General features: G+C 46.3%; 1 protein-coding gene across 3 annotated transcripts in view; it reads left to right on the forward strand.

Annotated features, from left to right (window-relative positions):
* Positions 1-22,448, forward strand: part of Snx29 (sorting nexin 29) — a 423,868-nt gene that overhangs the window by 359,309 nt on the left and 42,111 nt on the right. For all 3 annotated transcript variants that reach the window (XM_060364193.1, XM_060364194.1, XM_060364195.1), the window contains one exon: positions 21,347-21,487. In XM_060364193.1, the coding sequence (XP_060220176.1) occupies positions 21,347-21,487 (141 nt within the window). The remainder of the gene's footprint in view (positions 1-21,346; positions 21,488-22,448) is intronic.

The raw sequence follows: 22,448 nt of genomic DNA on the forward strand, positions 1-22,448 counted from the left end.
CCAATCATTTCCTGCATCGTGGGGTTATCTCTCAACTGGAAATCGCAGTCTCTGATGTTGTGGTTACCACAGTTCAGTCTGGGACAGTAAGCAGAGCACGCTGGCGTGTGGCTCTGGGCTGGCGACCAAGCGCCTGGAGGAACTGGGATCTCTTCCGTGGTTTAGCTGGGCAAGTTAAAGCTGATTGAATCCCCCACCGTGGGGTATCTTCTCACCTGGAAAACACAATCACTTGTGTTTTATGGCCGCAAGTTCTGACTGCTGGTCACTGTGCCGATCCTGCTGGTCAGAACGAGAGTCATCCTGGCCCCGCCATCTTGCGGAAGCCCGTGTGTGTGTGTGTGTGTGTGTGTGTGTGTGTGTGTGTGTGTTTGTGTATGTTTGCATGTGTACATTCTCATATACTCACTTGGGGTCTGAGGACAACCTTGGGTGTTGTTCCTTGCCATCCACTGGGTTTGAACCAGGTTCTTTGGTGTTTTTCCACATTGTGTGCAGCATCTGGGATTATCCTGTATGGGCCTCCCATCTCCCTGGGAAAGTGCTGAGTCTAAGAAGACCACAGATGTGTGATTTTTACACAGGCTTTGGGGATTTGAACTCACATCCTCAATCTGTGCAGCATGTTACTCACCGAGTTATTTTACCAGCTCTAAATCTATAATTTTTGAAAGTACCGACTACTCTTGGCCTTCTGGACTCGGCCTTTCAGGATCAAGCCTGCCCTAGTCAAGGCCAAGGCCACTCCTGCTTGCCTCCCATCTAGTGGACACCAGCATCAGTTGTGGCTGTGACTAACCTCTAGGTGGCAATGGCTGACTACTCTGTAGGTTCTTGTACCATTCCTGGAAGAACTTAACCTTCCTGCACCACAGTACCCTGTACGCATGAATTATTCCCTCGCAAATTTAGATGCTGGTTAGCACCCTTTCTTCCCTCTGTTTCAAATGATAACCTTCTAACCTCTAAATTTTTACCTTGTGGGTGGTGGGTGACCTCATCCATTGTGTTCTGTAAACTCTGTGCAGAGGCATGGGAGATGGTCCCACAGATCTCTTTCCTGACAGACACCATTAGCATGGGCAGACATGGCTTTGGCGGGTAGGTACCAGTTGCAGAAGACAAGCTAGAATTATGCCCACCTCCTCTCTTTCCTGCACACATACTTGTCTTCTTCAATCCCTCTCTTTTCTATTTATTACTTTCATATCATTTAGCCCCCACCAAGCACCTGCAGGGATGGAGAGCTCCCAGGAGCATCAAACACCAGTCCTTTTCTCCAAGAGTTTATTGTAGGGTAGTGTCAGGCATTTGCAGAGTCACACAATTGGTGTTAGTGTGTCCATTCGCTCGTTCACTTTGAACAGTATTAGTTGAGCATCTGTTACTGTTCACTTACTACTGGTATGGGTTCTGGACTGTAGTGAATAAAACTTGTAAACTGATGTTTTAGAAGACAGAAGGCAGAATGGTCAGTAAATACATGTGCATGGTGCTGAGTCATAAAGTCAAATGGAAGGTAGGGAGTAACTCAGGAGAAGCAGTGTTGGGTGGGGGTGCCACAAAAGCTTTTGTGGTGCTTTTACAAAGTAAGGAGAGTAAGTTGGGGAGGAGCCATGGGAGAAAAGTGGGCTGAGTTTGAGGAATATTGACTGTGAGGCCAGCAAAAGATAGAAAGACCCTGTAGGCACAGAACCCCTGAATGTAGGTAGAGGCAGACAATACCTAAGGAAGAGTGCCTATCGGGGCAAGGAGAGCTCAGGGGTCTCAGTAGACCACTCAGTCTGGGTATGGACAGGACCCAAGCCTAGGCTTCCAGGGCTGCCATGAGTGGTGCTGAAGCAAGGTAGGATGAATGAAGTTGGTGCTGATGGAGAATCCACTACCCTGGGATCCATGAGCAGGCAGGATGCTGCTGCACTTGGAGTTAGCAGAGTAGCTCTGCCTCCTTCCTTTAAATGTCAGGTATTCATATAGGGCATGGTTTGAAAAGGGACTCTGGTTGCTTGGAAACATAGGCACTGAGGTGTAGGGCAGTTGAAGCTAAAGGTAGGTATTGAATACATGGCATTTGGCTGTCAGAATTACCTCTCTGGGCCTTAGTTTATTTGTCTGAAAAACGGGGAAAGCAGTTGTCCTGTGTGTGTGTGTGGGGGGGGTGACTTGCATTTCTCACCTCCCATCCCAGGACCCCAGAGAGAAATGGAGCTCTTGCAACAAGATGGAGGTTGTGTAGAAGACTGTTCAAAATTAGATGCAAGCCTCGTGCTCCAAGAGCCACAGACCTGAGTAGAGTTACTGTGAGCAAGTCTTGAAGCCTCTCTGAGCTTTGGTCTCCCTGCATCATTCTGTGAAGATTAATTGAGACATGGGAAACGGTAGTGGCGAATAAGGCAATTAATGGTAGTGGTATATCCCAGTCAGCCAGGCACTTTGACTTTATACACTTCCGTCTAGTGGAGCCCAGTGTATCAGTCAGCTACTACCACAGTAATGTGGTGTAACAACCAACCCAGAAGAGTGGCTTAAGTGTTCTTGTTCAGATATGTATGCATTCCCCAGGGCTTGGCTGATCTGGGTTGAGCTTTTCGCCAACTATGGTGGACTAAGGTCTTCCACACCTCTCATCCTTTGTGTCTTGTACCAGAAGCATGTCCTCTCTGACAACAAAAGTGCTTCTTAATCCTCTGGCATTCCATGGGCCAAAGCAGATAACATGGCCTAGGCCAAAAGTTCATTCTACTTCTACCAGAAACCCCAGACTAACATGCAAGCAGCTGTTTGGGAACCTGGCCATCATATAATTCCATGCATGTTTGTGTAGTCAGATTCCTGTCCAGGCTTGTGTGTGAATGATGTACACTATCCCTGTAGAACAGTGTAAAAGTATCTCAGGAGTGACTTTGGCCAACCTTACATCTCACACTGTGGGCTGCAAAGAACATAAAATTCAGCTTCATCTAAATGGCCCATTAGCATAGCCAGAACCTGGAGTCAAAACTCTCATGGAGAGTTTCAGATGCACACCCTCACCTTTCTCTTCTTGTTGGGTTTTAAAAAGGACTAAGTCACAATTATTGGGTCTAGATAGCACCTAGCCACCCCACATCAGTGTCTCTGTAGACACAGGAACACCAACACGAAGTGGGGTGTGACTGGTTCATGCTGCCTCCCTCAGAGTTCAGCCAAGTTCAGCTGCCAGATGAGATGGTGCTAAACTTACTAAGAGCTTTTTAGTTTTTAGACAGTATCTCAGTGTGTAGCCCAGATTAGGCTCAAACCCATGATCCTTCTGCCTCAACTTCCAGAATGCTGGGACTACAGATGGGTACCACCATTCTTAGCTTGTTTATTAGATTTTGAGTTGGGGTGTTGGAAAGAAACTGGGGTTCAAGTGTTTTTGCTATTACTTGGTGATGCCATCCAGGATGAGACACAGACATTTGTCCCTGCACCTTCAACACAGGCTTAATCTCCAGGAATAGTTCTCCATTGCTATTGGCTCAAGGCCATATGGTTTGTAGAAAAAGCTAGTCTCTTGGCTGCTGCACTTGGGCTCACACATGAACCTCAGGCAGAAGGTTGTTCAGGAATAACTTATGCTGGACATCCACAATGTTTAGGCAGTAGGTCCCCAAAGGGCTGCTCGGTCATCTTCAGGGCTTCTAGCACTCTCTGTGTGTCTTGTCAGGGTTTCTAGAACACAGGGAATGTTGAGGCTCTTCTTCCAGAGGCCCCAGGTCCTTATCCCTAATGTGGAGATGTGATGTCAGCCCACAGGGCTGTCAGAGTAGGCAGTTAGAGTAGGGTTGAGTCCCATGGAGAAAGCTGTAGCTTGGGTCTGAAGGATGCTCAGAAACCCTGGGTGTGGCCCTGGCTGGCTGGAGCTTCCTCACGGTGGCTCCAAGATGATCTGTTAGTGTGTACCTGAGGGCTTTGTGTGTGTTTGTGCACACCTGATGGTGTGTGTGTCTCTCTGTGTGTAAGGGGTATTCATGTGTGAGCACACCTGTCTGGTGGGATGGGTGTTTTTCTTTTTTTCCTGGATAAGATGAGGTAGATGAGGGCTCTTTCTTTGGCATCTCTTCTTCCAGGTTCTTGAAGAGAAAATGTCTTATCTATCCTTCAAAGAAATGCTGAAATCCACCTCCTGGAGTCAGCTCTGACTCTTGAGGGGCCCTTAGCTATGAGGCCATCTTCTGTGTTAGACACTGGACTGTGACATCAAATAAGGCCCTTCCCCTTTCCTTCCCTTTATGAAGCTTTACATCCCACTCTTTAATGGGACTTCACTCCATTATGTAGTTGAATGGCAGTATAGCAGATGTGTCCTTCAGTACCCTACTGAGCCATCATAACTGCCCTACAACCTAGGTGCTAGTAGCTTGTTTCAGACCCCTAGGTAGGTGATGGAACCTAGGTAAGTGAGAGCACAACTGAGGCTCTCACAGTTGCTCTCCAGGCCTCCTCACTCATGGGGAAGCCAAGTCAGCAGCCTGGGCATTTCAAGGCTCAAAGTGTCTGGAGGATGGCCTTGTTAAAAACTAAAAGAAGAAGATGCAGGGAGATAACCGATATTCTCTGCGAGAGGTTTATTAGAAGGGTATGGAGGAAGTGGGTATCGGGACATGGTTGGGGAAGAGAGGGGAAAAGGGAAGGGGAAAAGGGGCACCCCAAGAGAGAGAGAGAAAGAAAGAGAAGAGTGTAAGAGAGAGAAAATAAGAAAGGGTGTAGGAGAGTGACCAGGTGTGGGGGTCAGCCCTTTAAGGGGGAAGGTAACCATGCCTTCCAGGTGTGGCCACCTGCCTGGTGACACATGATGATGTCATAGGTTGCTGGGTAACTAACACAGGAGCAGGTTGTGTTCCAAAATACTAACATTCCTCCCTTTTTCTATAATTAAAAATGGGGAGCTTGGGCTGCTTTTTATAAGGTAAGTTAAAGTATATACATTTAGGCTTATTGGAAGCAGCTCTTGGTTGTCATGCAAGAGGTTGAGAGAGAGAAGAATTATAGCAACAAAATGGTCAGATTGCAAGGTCAAGAGTAGGGGAAGCCTCTGTTCTGGAAAATTTAGGGTAGAGGGTTGTCAACAGAGAGAGTTGCCAGCCATACAAGACAGCAGGTAGGGGCTGGAGAACGCTGGGAGAACCTGGATCTGCTTGTCCTGGTCCTGAAGCACACCATTTCAGCCTTTTGTTAACAACAAGTGAATAAAGGGCGTAGATTCTCTTCTGGCTACTTCCTGCTGACACTGGGAGCACTGTAGGGAGGTCAAAAGGCTGAAATGTTAGCCAAGTCCAGGAAGAATAGGCTGCTTTGATGCTTTCCAGGGTCTGCAAGAACATCCATGGCTGGGAGGGAAGGTGCAGGTCCAGCTTGTTGGAAGTCTGTGAGATCAGAGTTGAACACCTGTAGCTGCTTTGGCGCTGTTGTGGCTATAGGAAACATCTGTGTCTGGCAGGCCACTGAAACACATATACAGGCAAAAGATAAAGTTGAGTAGGGAGAAAATCCTGTAGGTATACATTGAAAGGTTTGGATCAATGAGGCTTGTACATGGGAACCTCCGTCTACCTGGGGGACCTTTATTTACACAATCACTGGCAATATTTAAAGAAGGCTTTGTTTTCAAACAGAGGTAAGGTTTGGTTACAGAAGCGTGTAAACTTAGAGGCCCTGGTGCCAGCTGGCACTAGGTGTAGAAAATTCTCCAGAGGATATCCTATCTGGAAGGACGGGCATCTAGGCATCTCCCATTGGGGGCAGGGAAGTCAAGACCTTCCAGTGGCGTCCCAAGGGAAGGTGTGACTCTGAGCGAGGGTCCTGCCTGGCTCAATAGCTGGTCAGCTTTTGTCCAGGGACCAGGGCACGGTGCCCATTGGCACGGCCAAGAGTATACGGCTGCCTAGCGCTAGGTCTTTCCACGAGAGGGGGGGGAGTAGGAACCATGTGCGAGAGGGGACCTTCCCCTGAGCAAGTGAGGGGGGGGAAGGAACCATAGAGAGGGGGTGTACTGCCCAAGGGAGAGTGTGGCCCTAAAATGGAGGTCAGCATAGAGGGTCAAACCTAGACAGTTAAGGCTATGGCTGGGGGGGGTGTCCCTCTGTCTCAAAAGATAGTGGGAAGTTGCCGGAGCTCTGCAGTCAAGCTTCCCCTACCAAGAGAGGCGTGTATGCTGAGAAAATGGAGTGAACTCACCAATCTAGCCAGTGGTTGCATGCAGTAAACAGCAGTCTGGTAGCCAGGAAAGGAAGTCCCAAAATCAGGGAAAGGGGAGGAGTCCCACCTTTTGAGATAGGCAATTAGTGCAGTACTTATCTGGAGTCCAGTTGACCTGAGAGGTGGATTTAGGTGGACGTTTTGCAGCTTACAAGAGTTACTTTTAAGTTTTGAGAAGGATATAAAACTTTAGACATGTTAGTATTACAATTGTACTCTCCATTGAAATATACGTTGTAGAAAAAGCAGTAGACATACATATTTGTGTTAGTAGCATAAGTATTTTTTAAGGTGAACTCTGAAAAGTCAAAAGCCTTTTATGAAGTAAAAGGGAAACTCACTTGATCTTAACTTTTAGTATAAGCATACACATTATGAAGGCTTACAATCTTGAGCTTAGGACCATAATAGTGGAATAGTGGAATGTTTTTGTATCAAAGTTAGATTAATAAATTAGAGCCCTATTAATAAAGGTCAAAACTCTGGACAGTCAATATAACAGTAGCATAACAACAGGAGGAAACATTAAGCCTTTTTACCTATTTAGGATACCTTAAATCACCTTAGACCTTGAAATCTTTATAATTTGCATTTATGGACCTTAAAACATTTTTCAGGCCCTCAAACATTTATAAATTGCATTACCAACCTTAAGACACATTTTTAGACTCTCAAACATGTATAACTTGTATTTATTAACCTTAAGACATCTCTCAAATGTTTTTGAGAGGGACCTTTGTATTTAGTTATTTACCATGAGACATAGTTGAAACTGCTATGAACATTTATTGTCCTTTAGCTAAAGGGATGGTAAAAGGTTTCATTTAGGCCTGTTTCTTGAGTCTGGACTGTGTCTAGGCCTGAAAATCTAGGACTTAGGCTTAAGGCCTGGTTCTCCTGCATATGAAGAAAGCTGGGAAGGCTCCTGAAGTCTCCCAACACAGAAGTTGGCAATATGTCCATGGGACCTCATTCTGAGGTAAAAAATAGACCTGTGCGAGAACTGTGGAGGTTACTAAGTCAAGGAGCCACCTGTCCTCTGCCAGGCCAACAAGCTAGAAGGCTGGAAGTGTCTGTGCTCTTGTGCTGGTTGAACCTCCATGGCTGGGCACAGAGGACAAGCCTGCTTGGGAGCATTTTGACTTCCAGAGGCCAGTCTGCCAGCAGTCAGCTTTGGCATGTTGCAGCAGCAGGACCAGCATCCACTTTGGCTGCATTTCAAAATGTCTCAACAGACTTTTTGGCTATGCAAACTTGCGGGAACACCAGCAGCTTCCTAAGGTTTAGGTTTAGAGCCCTTCAGGATGGCTCAGTTTTTACCAACTCCTATATGGTGGCTCAATGACCATCCTCAGCTGTTTATTAAAAATTGCAGGGAGACCATGTTTGCATCTGCAGGACTATAAATCTGTATGAAATGACTATTAACCTGCATTTGTTAACCATTAAATATTAAGACTTTAGGTTTTGTCCTTGCTAAGTTAGGACCTTAAAAGTCATAAATATAATTTATTAAAGTGAGAGCATAAGAGTTTTTGTATGATTTAATATATAAAAGTTTATAGCTTATAATAGTCTAAGGCTATACTACAGATTAATAACATAATTTTGAGAGAACAAGACCAAGCTTACATTAACCTTGATAGCAGAGATATAGTAAATTGACCCAGTTTTAATATAAATATATATTTTTTAAAATTAATAGATCTTAATTTAGAATGTTGGTAAACAATTTGTACATAATAACGAATCCTTGAGCTATAAGTTTGAAATTAACAGTTTAGCAGAACTGTATAAACCAAATTTAAAATTAACCAAGTTTATTTTAACCTTTTGAGAGTAGAGATGTAGCAAATTGACCCAGTTTTAACATAAATAAATACCTCTAAAACCAATAGATCTTAATTTAAAATATTGATAAACAATTTGTATGTAATAATGAATCCCTGAGCAGAACAGTATAAAGCAATCTTAAAATTATATTTGAGCAACACATAGTAGGAGACAGTAACAATCTTATATTTTAAACCAACTTAATTTGAATAGATATTTATAACTTTAAAATTTTATTATATAAAATTTATTTTGAAGCAGGGTTGAATCATAAGATAGTAAAATGTAACCTTGACTTTTTATAAAAATCCATACTAACTTGAAATGAGGCTGGTTGTTATGGCCTGGTCTAAAAGAATAAGATAAACAGTTAATTATGATTAAGACCTATAAGTGCAAACCCAATGAGAAGATTATATAAAGCATTAGATAAGGGATTTAAAGCATTTTAAAATATAAGAGTAGAGTGTATAGAAATCAGGAAGAGAGAGCTTGGAAATAGTCAGAAGAAAGCATGGAAAAGCCGCTTGGAAAGGGGCAAGGGAGTGCTTGGAGAGACGGCTGGGTGTGCAAGAGGTGGGGCCTCTTTGCCCGAACCAAAGATGGCGCTGCGCCACATGAAAGCCCATTTACTTCCAAAGCTAAGATGGCAGCCACCAGGGATCCTGCAGGAAATTTAAAAGTTCCTCAAAACTCCTTACCAAGTTTTGAAAAGTTGATTTTTGCGTTGTGTCTCTGCGTCTCGGGAGCGTTGTTGGCCAGGATCTCGCTGTCAGCCTCCGGGAACTGCGCGACTCAGGCTGTTCACCTCAGTATAGACCCAGGCCTGGCCTGGGGCCTTCAGCGACCAGCAAGATGGTGGGGTTCGTGCTCCGCGGTGGTCTGGCCTCCGCTTGGCTCGCATCCCCCAGAGGCAGTGGCAGCCACCGGCCGGCAGAGGGGCAGTGGCGGGGCAGCTCGCAGGAGGGAGAGGCGAGAGCAGAGAAAAATAGGTTGTAACTGTCTTGTCCCAGCAATGCACCAATGTTAAAAATCATAAAGAAGAAGAAGAAGCCGGGGGACAACCGATATTCTCTGTGAGAGGTTTATTAGAAGGGTACAGAGGAAGTGGGTAGCAGGGCATGGTGGGGAAAGAGTGATGGAAAGGGGGGATGGGGCGCCCCGAGGGAAAGAGAAAGAGTGTAAGATAGAGTGAGAGAGAGAAGAGAGTAAGAGAGGAACCATGTCTCAGTATCAGACCTTTAAGAGCACAGGATAACCACGCCTTCCAGATGTGGTCACCTGGCTTGCTAATGACACATGATGACATCATAGGCTGCCGGGTAACTAAGAAGCAGGTTGTGTTCCAAAATACTAACAGGCCTGCTAGAGCTTGAACTCCTTCTCTGCCCTTTGAGGTCAAGGGCCATAGGGAGGAAAACCTGCCAGAAATCAGGGCTGGAAAAGACAAAAGTTCACATCACTTCTCTACTGCCTACTGGTTGTAGGCCATGGGGCAAACCACTGCCCAAGCTGAAAGACACAATTCTCACAGTGAGTGCCCTCCATGGTGCTTTGCAAGCCTGGGAAAATGTTCCTATCATGGGCATTAGGGACTTGAAGAAAACAGCCCTTCTATTTTAGGATATCATTTTTGAGGGAGGAGTGGGTACCCAGTTTCCCCAGCTGTGTTCTGGTGTTCACGGTGTGCATGCATTTGAAATTTGGTATCTTGGTATGGTGAATGAAGCCAGGACTAGTATGTATCTTTAAACACTCATCAAAGAGGGGTGTGCACATATCATGGTAGAGCTTTCTGGTGTGCTGTTGGCTTTTCATGATTTGGAACAATTACTGCAAAAGTCCTTAAATTAGGTGCTTCTCAAAGAGGAAGAATAAAGACTGTAGGCCCAGTCTTGCTGTGTGAAGAAGAGCCCACATCTGCATTTCTCTGGGCTGCTGGGGAGAGCACTGCATCTGAACAGGCTGTGCTTCTCGATTCTGAGCCTGGATGGGCCGAGTCGGTATTCTGGAGCATATCTGTTGCCAGCTCAAGTAATCCTGTTGGTACTATTTAACTGAAGCCTCCAGACTCTGTTTTGGTGAGAACAGTTCTCTGACATGCCCAGTGAGGGTGCTAAGGAAGGAGCCATAAGGAAGGCTGACATAAACTCAGGCAGGTATGTGTTGGAGGGGTATGGCATTTGTAGGAGCAATGTTGACTGTCTCCTACTTTCACTTTCCACCTTTAAAACCCGAGATCACCAGTTCACTAGATTGCTGGGATCTGCTGAGGATCTGCCTGTTGTCCTCATCACTGGTGCTAAGGTTGCAGACATGTGTGCTTAAACCCAACATTTACATGAAGCTGGGGATCTTGGGCTCTCATGCTTGCATGGTGGCAGGTACTTCTCTCACTGAGATATCTTCCCAGCCCCTTGTTTCCTCATGGTAGGGAGGCAGCTGCTGTGTGGGTGTCGGTGGACAGTAAATACATGACTGTCTACTTAGATTTGAGTGACAGGACCTCAGTTTCATGCTCAGAGCTGGATCCAGAGTTCTCAGACAACAGAGGTCAGACTGGGTCTGTGTTCATGTCAACTCTTCTGGAACTTAGTGAACTGACCTTTGAGTGCTGTCTCAGTCTGTGTACATCCGTCATGGGCTCAAAAGGCTGCAAAAGACACATAACACATTGTGGTCTGAGGGTGGCTGAGCACAGGCACTGGGCCAGCCACCATGGGTAGCTTTCTGCTTCCCCGCATAGCCCAGGAGAAGGTTTGGCAACTTGTCAGCCCTGGCCTCTCTGAGGTGCCTAAAAACTGCCTCCAGTAATCTCCTTTTATATCCTTCAAAGCCACAAGTATTCCTCAGTGTGGGGCAGAGAGGAATAGGGCCAGGGACCCCGGCACCATCAAGCTGGAGCAGTTTGTTTCTCTCCTAGGGAGAACCTAGAACCTGATCTATGTGGGTTGAAGGCTCTGGATGTGTATGGTGAGACAGAGCAAGCATGGTGGAAAGGCTGTGTGGCAAGATGTTCCAGTTCCTTAAGGGCAGCAGCAGGGAAGGAAGGACAGGACCATTCTTGTTACAGATGCAATGATCCAGTGCTCCCAGCCCAATGGGTTGGAGTATCATGGTACGTTCCTTAGCCCACATCCCAGGGTAAGATGCTCTCCCTGGTCCCCTATGGCTGAAGCTGTTCATGTGAACTGGAGGTCCTGAGGCCGTGTTTGAGAAGGCAGCTGTTGCTCTGTCTTCAGCATCAATGTGCTGTTCTACAGATGCCAGCTTCCCATGTTCAAGAATATTTGATTCAGAAAGTATAACATAGCAGGCAGCTGCCTATTGTTTTGACCTGGCCTGGCCCTTCAGCCAGCTTTCTTCACCCTTCAAGGCCTGACTTGGATATTGACTCCTCCAGGAAGCCTTCCGTGGTGAACCTCTCCACTGTACTCCATGCAGTGTCTCCTGTCTACTCTCCCCCTGCTGCTCTCTGTTCTAACACTTCCACCATGGGACAGGGTTTTTGTCTGTCTGTCTTTGTAAGTAATATGTGGGGTGCTTTAGAAAAGATGTACAGCTTTGCTGATAGCAACAAACTTGTGTGTTGCATGCCAGCTAGAGTGGTTGGCTGTAAACATAAACACAGTCTTCACAGGCAGCTGCCTTCATCTTATGTCATGAAACAACTTCCTAAACTAGGGAAGGTCATGAGGCTAATAAAAATATCAGCTCTAGTAAGAATGTGCAATTGGGATTTGTCCCAGGTAGCCACGACCCCCAGATTGTACTCATAATCACTGTTCTGACCCCATGGTCCACCTGCTGTGTGTCCTCAAGGCCAGTACAGAGCATGGTACCTAGCAGATGCTCACTCAGCAAGCACAGGGCAGACTGCAGTAGATTACATCCCTGTGGCCTGCAGCTCAGCCTACAGGACTCTGCCACTGTGATAAGGGACAGAGGAGTGTCTGTCGCCCTCCTCTTATAGATGGAGTGTACTGCTCCCATCACCCTCACCTCTTTCTTTCCAAGGCCAAGAGAAGCACGTTCTGCCACCAAAAACTTGTCTCCTGTACTGGGAGCCACTCCCAGGCTTTGCTCCAGGCTGCACAGGGACAGGAGTTCACGGTCTGTTACAATAGTTCTGTTTGGCCAGAGAATGGAGGGAGCATCAGACCTTCCAAGGGGAACATCTGTCACATGTATTCACATGGGAAACACTGAGGCCTTGTGCATGTACGTGTGGCAGATGGCCAGGATCTGGCTTTGCACAGGTTCTCAGCTTCCTCTCCAGACACAGGTAGGCTCTTTGGTCTCCAGTCCCCAGAGAGCCCTCGTGCCAGCCCTATGACTGTGGCAGGCTCTGTACTCCCCCATTCACTCTCGGACATTGGTGCTTTCTTCCTAAATGTTAGTGACAGTGTTTTTGTTTTGAGACATTCACATGATAATTTGATGCTCTTCTAATTCTATGTGAAAAGAGGGAGGAAGAGATGTGCCATCCTCAGGGTGCTGAACAAATCCACACTCACTGACAAAGGAACACTTTGTTTCTCTGTCACCCAAAGTCAAAGACAGAAGAAGGAAGTCTGGAAGCCATGAAAAGCCATAAAGAAAATAAGCTACCAGCTCATAGAATCAATTCAATTAGTGTTTGGCATGTCTCCTGGTTTTATTTCTGGGCTGTGCCTGCACTCACACATGTGTCACAGGACTCACACTCATCATGTATTATAATAGTCTCTAATTCACTTAAAGAAAAAAACAGAAACAAGGCCTTACTCTGTAGCCCAGGCTAGCACAGAACTCACCATGCAGCATGGGCAGGCCTTGAAATCATGACTTTTTGCCTTTTCCTCCTAAGTGCTAGGATTATAGGCATGAATCACCATACCCCTGCTCTTCTCTTTGCTTGTTAAGCTCATATATGCCAGCTCTGCCTCTTGTCCTCTCAGCTGATACCAGGCTAAATCCCCACCTCCATCATCTCTTTCATTCCTTTGTTGAGACAGGGACTCATGCTGCAGCCAAATCTGGCTTCAAAACTGAGATCCTTCTGCCTCTGCCTCCAGAGTTCTGAGCACTGCAGGCACCACCACGCCCAACCTGTCATTTCTTTTATTTTTAAAAACTTCTGCATTAAAAAATAGTTGACTGATAAATAAAAAGTTTATATACCCAAAGATATACCATATGACAGTCTGTCTTGATGACTACCACAATGACATTGGCCCATTCTTCACGACCTGAATGTAGTATGTAGGGTAGGGGATGAATGCACTTCTGTTCTCTTACCAAGTTTCTGAAAGACAGTAGACATTAGCTGTAGTCATTGTCACAGGGTTCTCAGAACTTATCTATCTTGTGGTCTCCACCGCACCCACAGCAGTCCCTCTGTGTTCTTCTTGCATGCATGTCTATATATACATGTTCACATGTATACCTGTGCATGTATGCATATATGTGTGGAGACTAGAGGTTTCCTGGGATATCATTCCTCAGCAGCTGTCCACCTTGATTTTTAAGGCGTGTTTTAGTTGCCGTTCCATTGCTGTGAGGAGACACCATGGCCAAGGCAACTTATAAAGGAAGGTGTTTGACTGGGGCCTGGCTTACATTTTCAGGTTAATCTATGATCATCGTGGTGGGAAACTTGAGGGCAAGCATGATGCTGGGGCAGTAGCTGAGAGCTTGCATTTTGAGACAGGCAAAAGACAGAAAGAAAGAGACAGGGTCTGGTGTGGGCTTTTGAAACCTCAAAGCCCAATCCCAATGACAGACCTCCTCCCACAAAGCCGTAACTCCTCCACCAAGGCCATACCTACTCCAACAAGGACACACATCCTTATCCTTCCCAACAATTCCAAGCAGTTCTACTAAATGGAGAACAAACATTCAAACATATGAGAGTATGGGGGCCATTCTAATTCAAGCCACAACAGGCAGCATCTCTCACTGGTTTAGAATTTGCCAAGTATGTGAGTCTCCTGTCTCCACACCCCCCAAAAAGATTGTATAGATACACACCACCACACCTAGCTTTTTGAACACTCTGGGTCTTTTCTTTCTGTACATCTATCAAGCCATGGATTCACAGGCAATGGCCTTCTGCAGCTCAGGCTCCTCGTGTTGGTTCTCACTGAGCATCCCTGTCAGGAGCAGCTAACACTTCTCTGAACCACATGCCTTGCTATTTGTTCCTCCTCCACTCCTGATAATTTTTTCTTCAGCCATATCCGGAAGTTCAATAGACACATTACTACTTTTGGCAAGGGTCTTGCCCTTGTGTGTTCACAGTAGTGCTTACAGCATGCTGGAAGCTTTGCCATGGTGATATTTACAGGATGTTCATTTCTACATGGTGCCCATTTCCCTGATGTGTCTGTCAAAGGCGGAGTTAATGAAAGAAATTAAAGAGCTGGTGGTTCTTGGCTTCTCTGCGATAGCACTGTTTGTGACCGGTGAAAAGCTCTAAACTCTCTTAATACTTTGTACTTTGTAACTGGCAACTCAAGCCAGAAGCCAAAAAACTCTTTAATAGCTGGAGCTGGTGGCTCAGGAGACAAAATCCCTGGAGACCATGCCTCTCCAGGATATACCCATTGTTAGCTGTGCCAAAATGGTGGGCTGCCTTTAGAAAGCTCACTTGCTTGCCACAGCCTTTTCTGCATGGCCTTTGCCATCTGTGATAACACCCTTCTTGTTATATTCACATGTATATGATAGAGCATATTTTCTAAGGCTTAGAGAGTGTGTCAGATGCCCTCCCCCTTCCCTGTGTCCATCATGTTCTACATCTGTAAGAAAGCGCCTGTAGCTGACAGTGACACCTTGCCTTTTTACATGGGTTCTGGACTTAAATTCATGTCCTTCTACTTAAGAAGCAACTACTTTACCTACTGAATTGTGTATCTTCAGTTTTTGTTGTTGTTGTTGTTTTGCTGTTGTTGTTCTTTTTGTGTTTTTTGTCTCTTGTTTTTTCCTCTGTGTAATCAGCCATTAGCCTTGAACTCAGGTCATCCTGCCTCAACACAGGCATTCACTGTCACACCTAGACTTTTTCAGTCTGGTTTTTGTTCTAAATCAAACACCTTTCAGCTGATTCCCTACATCCATATTCTTCACCCAGCTGGAGATGTCATGTCCTTCTCCTCTAGCTTTTTCTCCATTTGAATTCATTAGGGTTCTTTGTACCTTCTTGGGCAGGCCAACTAAGTTTCAGAGGGCAGGGATCAAGCCTGGCTCTATTCTTCTAGTATCCCCAGGTCCTACCCCCAAAGGGGACAGAAGAAGCTACCAGGATGTGTCCCTGAGCAGGTGATACCTAATTCTGACAAGGGAAGGAGACCTGATGTGAATAGTGTCTGGAAGGCAGAGCACATGTCTGAAACCCAATGTTTTCAGGTCTGGTCATCTTCAAAGGTGAGCCAGTAAGCCAGCAGGAAGACCAGGCTTTGAGGACCATTGGCCGAGCCATTCTGAGAAGCATCTCAGAAGGTGCTGAGTGTCCAGGGACAACAGAGCTCAGCTAGAGTACAGTGCATAGAGCTAGGCACTGCATTTCTCCCTCTGAGATGAACTCTTTGTGGCCAACCTTCCACTCAGGGTTGGGCAGGGACTGTGCTGGCTCATCCCATTTCTCAATCCGCCTTCTCTATGCCCTGCCACAGACCTGTGGGATGGCGCTAGCAGTTCTCAGTAAATAACACATCTCGTCTTTTCCTCATCTGCATCATTTACATAACCCAGTGAACTGAAAAGTCGTTTTTCTTCAGCTAAGTTGTTCATCTTCTTCACAGCATTTGGCCGCAATAATATCACTCCATCAGTGTGGTCCTCTGGTAATTCAGGCATTTTGTTCTAGCACTGAAGGCATTTACAGTTAATAACACATGAAGCCATTTCATTAAAAGGAAAGTTGAGCGAGGATACATTAACATGGTCTGCGAACCAAAACACAAATCATTTCACTCATTGGCTATTAAGGAAATAAAATGAATTAGGAACCTCAAGCCATTTTGAAGAGCATCTAAATGTCATCTGACTAGTTTGCATGCGACAGTCCTCATGCTGGTGTCAGGCTGTCTCTACTTTGCTCTGGTGTGAACATGATGTCCATCAGAAGCTCTGCACTTGGTCTCCACTGCCCTTCCTGTCATGGAATGGTGCTTACACATATTGCTTGTTTTGTGGCTTCATTTTAAGACAAAGAAAATCACTGAGCTTTGGAGACCTTCTCATGCAAACTGTCTGGTACATTTTGAAAGGCATTACTGAGCCACATGCCATTGTCCGTAAGTCCCAGGAAATGAGACTTGCATTTTCTAAGAAAAATGAGACCTTTGTTTCTCTGGGCCTGTTCACATGCTCTGGGCCTGGTAGTTAGACCTGTCATCCCATATACTCCGGGATGAGGATGGGGGGAGCTGAGGCAGAAGGATCACAAGTTTAAGGCCAGCCTGAACTGTAAATTGAGTTCAAGGCTAACCTGAGCAGCTTAGTGAGATCTCTGAAAATAAGAAGTGAAAATTGCTGCTGGGGTATGACACATTGGTTACTACTTGCTTATCATGTATGAAGCCCTAAGTTCAATCCCCAAGAGAGGAGGGGTGTGGGTGAAAGGAAAGAAGAAAGAAAGAACTACATCATGCATAATGAAACATTTTCTTCTCAGGGTCGGCACTTTCTATGGTGCAGAAGTTGAGTGAAAAGGGAGGTGTTTAGTCTGCTAGCAAGCAGAGGCAGCTTGGTGTTTTGCTTGCAAACCCACAGTTTGAATTTGTGAATCCTTGCCACGTGTGGGCCAGACTCTGCAGTCTGCTCCTTGTCAAGGTTCACAGCAGCCATTAAGTATCTCCTATGAGGTCCCCTTCCTGAAATAGCTCTCTGGTTTGGGACTCTGGGTATGTTTGTGACAGAGCTGTATAAATGCCTTGCTGGCCTACAGCCAGCACAGAGGGTGTGCGGCTCAGGCTGAGTCAGAGCACAGTGTGTATCCTGGGTTTATTTCAGTGCTTGCAAACCCACCCAGGGGGGTCAGGTTCTGACCTCTGATGTTGCCATTAAACTTTCTGCAGGCAGAGGGCACTCGGAACTGCCCCATCCACAGCCACCCTTTCTGTTTGTGTTCCCTTGTCTGCCTAGCATTTGACAATTAATTAGGCATGGTAATTACCTGCTTTAATTTCATGATTGCACATCCTATAATTACCCCTAATTCTGTAATAGGGAAGTTCATGTACACAAAGGCAGTGGATGATGGAGGTGACAAAGCTTGCCATATCTGCAGCTGCCATTGCTCACTGTGCCTGTTAGGCATGGCATCTCAGGACCACCCAGTGAGGCTGGACTCCACCCACTCTGCAGTGGAAGAAGCTGAGTTACAGAGTGAGGTTCCATCCTCAGTGTTACAGTGAGTGTATGGGGGAAACAGCTAAGATGAGGGCCCAGGCCTTTTCTGAGCACAGCTCTGTGCCCTGTGTGTCTGCCAACCTGCCTGATGTCCCGCTTGCTTTGGGCTAACGAGGCTTTTGTTGTGCTTGGCAGGCATTTGACCTGGAACTTCCACCTGCCAAAACAAGCTTGTAGATCGTCAGTTCTCTTTCCCTGCCTAGCCTTCCCTCTCACATTGTGATGTGACCAGCTGCTCACTGAAACAGCTAATACTTGGCCGATGTGTTGATGCTGGTACTAGGCACCATCCTAAAGTCACTTAGTTCCCCCTACATCAGCACCACCCTCATTTACCAAACAGAAGAGCTGACCTAACTTACAAGAGGTAACACGGGGGTTCAGATCCAGTGTCTGGCCTCCTTCTCAAGACTGATCCAGCTGCACCTCACATATGTGTGGGGACTCACCACAGTGTCTTGGGCACAGTCCCAACCCAGACATCTAGGTCCTTGAGTTGAGGACAGGAAGAAGGCATAGCTTTCTGACACACAATCACTCAGACCCTGTATTCCCATTGATTTTTGCCTGTGTCTGCTGTGTGCAACCATTACTCTGATGGAAATGCAGGATGCTTCAGCACCATTTTTTGCGCTCAGGTTGGAGGCCTTGCTTCTCCCTAAGCTCATGTCAGTGTTGGTCATGGGTTTATTCATAGTAGCATTAGTTTTGCCTCATTTAGATCTGTGCACCCAAAGGAGGCAGGCACAAGAACATCGAACTAGAAATACCCTAAATGCCAATCCCTGCAGAGCAGGTAAATACTGGTGGCATGTTACTACAGTGGAATGTTGTGCAGCATGTCAAGAGGGCATATAGCACTGTGGATGCATCTAGCATATATTATCTGAGAAGGACAAGACATGGTGGATGGTGTAACCACGACTCCATTTATATGAAGTTCATGAAAGAAGAAATAAAGGAGAGAGTGCACAGCATTGCAGAGTGGTGCTGACAAATGAGAGGCATAAGGGAACCTATGGGTACCCTTCAGACCACGTTTTTAAAGTCAGCATGTCTTCATTGTACAGAGGGACATCTAGACTGATCCCTTAAGTTGGCTGTGGGAAATGGTGTCCTGATAAACTGGAGTACTGTGTGGTATGCTGACTTTGATTCTTTCAGATACGTCCTCATCTGGCTCATACATAGTTCTAGATGGACTTCTGAGGGGCCTACATACTGATTTCCATAGTGGCTGTAGCAGTCCATCCTCACTAGAAATGAGTAAGGCTCCTCCCTGTCTGTGTCTTTGCCAGCATTTGTTGTTTGTTCACTTAGTTGACAGCCACAGATTCTCTTAATCTCCTCCAGGCACAGTCCATGCAAGTGCATGTTCTAGACTGGCCAAGGCCCTAAGCCCCAGCTTCCCTTTGCCTCCATGTTCTGTGTAGGCCTTTCTGGGGTGAGTTCTACAGTGAAGACATCTCAGGGTCTGTACTTTTCCTTCTGGCAGTTAAGAGTGGACCCTGATGCTGACCCCAGCAGTACCCTCCTATTTTATTTCCTTCTGTGGAGTCAAGGAAATGAGTGGCTTTATCTCTTGTTTAGAAAGAAACTTGGTTGTGTTCAAAGATTGGCTTTTCATCCCACCAAGGAATTACTGTTTTCATGGCTCAAGCTGAGGAAAGTGGGGCCAGTCACACTTAATTTAAAGGAGGAGCCCTTTAAAACAAACTAATTAATTAAATGAATGAATGAATGAATGATCCTACAGTTTTCAGCATGTGTACTTTCAGTTCTGTGGTATAGAATTCATGAGCGAATATTTTGCATCTTAGGGTTCCTAGGGTTGGATGCCAAGCAAGTTGTTGGGGATTGGCTGTTAGTAATCTGGGAATGGGAGGGGGAGTGGGAGGGAGCGAGGAGAGGAGGGGGAACAGGGAAATAGGGGAGCAGGGGAGTGGGTCAGTGTTGATGGCATTTGATTTTATCAGATTAGATCCTTAGATATGAGGGGAGAAGTCTAAGTGAGAAGGTGAAATCAGGGGGATTTTCTGGAAAGCAGAATACTTGAAAGTCACCTTAAATGCTCAGGAAAGGGTAAAGAGAGGCACCTCTCCCTGTTACCATACTGCTGGTTTGAGGTTCCAGAGGCCCTTGTGAGTGCCAGCCCTTGCAGTAGAATGCTGGCGTAGGAAACATGGATACTGGGGAGAAGATAGCTCTGGCTCAAAATCATTTCCCCATTTCCACCGTCTGCCTTGCAGCTTAGCCTGGGGATAAGAAGAGAGGTATGCCTGGTATAATGCCCAGCGCATGACAGGTGCTGAATGCTGAAGGTCTTACATTTAGTTGGAGTTTGTTATTTCTGTTCAACCTTGGGCCCCCACTTGCTGAGTTCACAGAGGTTCATTTCCTTTTAGAGTGGGAGTCACAGAGCTGGGAGCACCATCCACAGCTGTGTGAGGTGATGGGATGAGCCTATCATGGGTGATCCATGGAGCCTTGGCACTCTCCCTGTTCCCCTGGCAATGAGTGGCCTCCAGGTATAGCAGCTGTGGGCTCCAGCAAAGGCAGGAGTGTGGACATGCTACACACAACAGGAGCCCTCTGCTCCTGGAGACTGCTCCCAGCTTGACCTGGCAACTTGCAGGCAATGGAGCATGAGAGACAATGGCATCAAGGATGTTGTCTTTACTCTTGAGATAATCAGCAACCTAGGAGAAAGAGGTTCAGACTTAGGTGATAGGGGCTGGCTTCAGATTTAGGCACATGTTTACAGAACGTGAGGATGCACACCTGGGCCTGCAGCTCGTGTCTGAAGTCTGCACTAGAGATAGATTGGATAGTCCTGGGTAGAAACACAGGGTCTGTAGAACTGGGTGTGGCTGCCTGTAGGGGGGGGAGGGGGAGAAGTCAAGCCTTTTTGTAGAAGGCTCAGGAAGAGCAGGGGAATGGTCTTGCTTCCACTGAATAAAAAGAGTTGGCTTCAAAATGTGTTTTCTCAAGATTGCAGTCAGACTGTCACTCTAAGTACAGAGGATGGTCTCCATTGATCTGTACAGAGTTCTTGAGATATAGGGACCCTTGTCTTTTGTGAGGTACAATAGTTATTACTCAGAGACTTTACCCTCCCTATGATTCTTGGGTGGAATGATGTTTTAAACATTTAGTTGGAGTTTGTTATTATTACTGGGCTCAGTGACACACACCTTTAGTACTAGCACACAGCAGACAGCAGTAGGATCTTTGTGAGTTTAAGGCTAGCCTGCTCTATACAGTAAGTCCCAGGCCAACCAAGTATACATACGGAGACCTTTCTCACAAAGAAAAAAAAAGGCCTCGCATTTCTCAGATTTCCTTGCTGAGTAGCTGTGTGTCCGGGAAGGTGTGTGTCCTGAACACGCAAACCACAGCAGGATCTTGAACATGGTCCCAACCTGGCTAAGGTAAAGTTATGTCCCCGAATGTGCTTATACCACCTGGATGTGACCTTCTATTCTGTCAAGGCCTTCAGCAGCCTAGAAAATCTTGGCCTCACTCCCCTTTGCCCCAAATCAGCTTCCCTATTGTGTGCTGGTCAGTGCGACCCCAGGCCTTTGGGACTTGAAGGACTGGTGTCATTGGGCAGCTTGTAAGGGCAGCTCACATGTGAACAGGAGGATGCATCTTTGCTGTCACTCAGGCTGCTGGGGACATACTGTGAGCTGGGCTCTTCTGACACTTGCCTCACTGAGTCTCCTTTGTGCCCATTGGTGCCATCAGTGCCACCATTCTGTGCCAAGTGCTCAGTGTCCAGTGGTGTGTGAGGCAGATGTGGCCCCTGTGTGGACAGAGTGACACAGCACCTGATCTTGTGAGGATGACATTAGGAGCTTAAACTCAGCCATCTTCCTCTCTTCCTCATTGGCAGGTCTACATTCGGATAAAGGATGACGAGTGGAACGTGTATCGGAGGTACACAGAGTTCCGGGGGCTGCACCACCAGCTGCAGAGTGCGTTCCCACAAGTAAGGGCCTACAACTTCCCACCCAAAAAGGCCATCGGAAACAAGGTATGCATCCAGGGGCCAGATCATCACTGCAGCTGTTGTCCGTCCTTGAAGAATGTACACGCCACAGGAAAGCTGCAGTGTTGGGGAAAACAGAGAAAGTAGCCAGCCATGAGCTGCACCTAAGGGAAGGCCAGTCTTCCTATGGATGTGCCTCCCTACTTCACTAGGATAACTTCCTATGAGCAGCAGAGAGCCAGTGTGCTTGGCCTAGTGGGGCTGCTCCCTTCCAGTAGGAAGCACTCAACATTGCTGTGTTTTATGAATGCATCAGAGACAATTTAGATGCAGGCAGGCTCGGCTGTGGCCTTTAAATAATATTTTAAAAAAACAGGTCAATAAGAGGGCCCAGTGGGTAAAAGTGCTTGCTGTGCAAGCCTGTCACACTGAGTTTAGATCTTGGAACTCAGGGTAAGGTAGGGGAGGTTTTTCTGACTTCCACATGTGCGTGCGCGTGCGCACGCACGCGCGTGCACACACACACACACACACATAATTTATAAAATTTTTTAAAAGTTCTGAGAGGGCCTGGAGAGCTGTCTCAGTCATAACAGTGTTTGCCATACAAGTGTGAGGACCCAAGTTCAACTTCTCAGCATCTACACAGAAAGGTGACATACACCTGTAATCCCAGCACTAGGGAGACAGCTAAATGGCTAGCCAGCCTAGCTTATTGGCTAGCTCTTGGTCAATAAGTGACCCTATATCAAAAATCTAAGACTCAAGGTTATGCTCTGATGTCCACATACACATGTGTGCACACATACCTACACACACACACAAACCAGAATAAGTTGGAATCTTATTGATCATACTTGCTGACTATTGTTCTGGTGTAATATTTTTTCCCTAGTTTCAATCACTGCTGTCATGGTACTCATTCATACGCATGAAGAGACCAGACTTTATCAGAGAAGTTTCTTTTACTATGGCTACTTCGGTCATGAAGGTGGAATGGCCTCTG

The sequence above is a fragment of the Meriones unguiculatus genome, chromosome 11 (assembly GCF_030254825.1).
Source record: "Meriones unguiculatus strain TT.TT164.6M chromosome 11, Bangor_MerUng_6.1, whole genome shotgun sequence".
Taxonomy (NCBI): Eukaryota; Metazoa; Chordata; class Mammalia; order Rodentia; family Muridae; genus Meriones; species Meriones unguiculatus.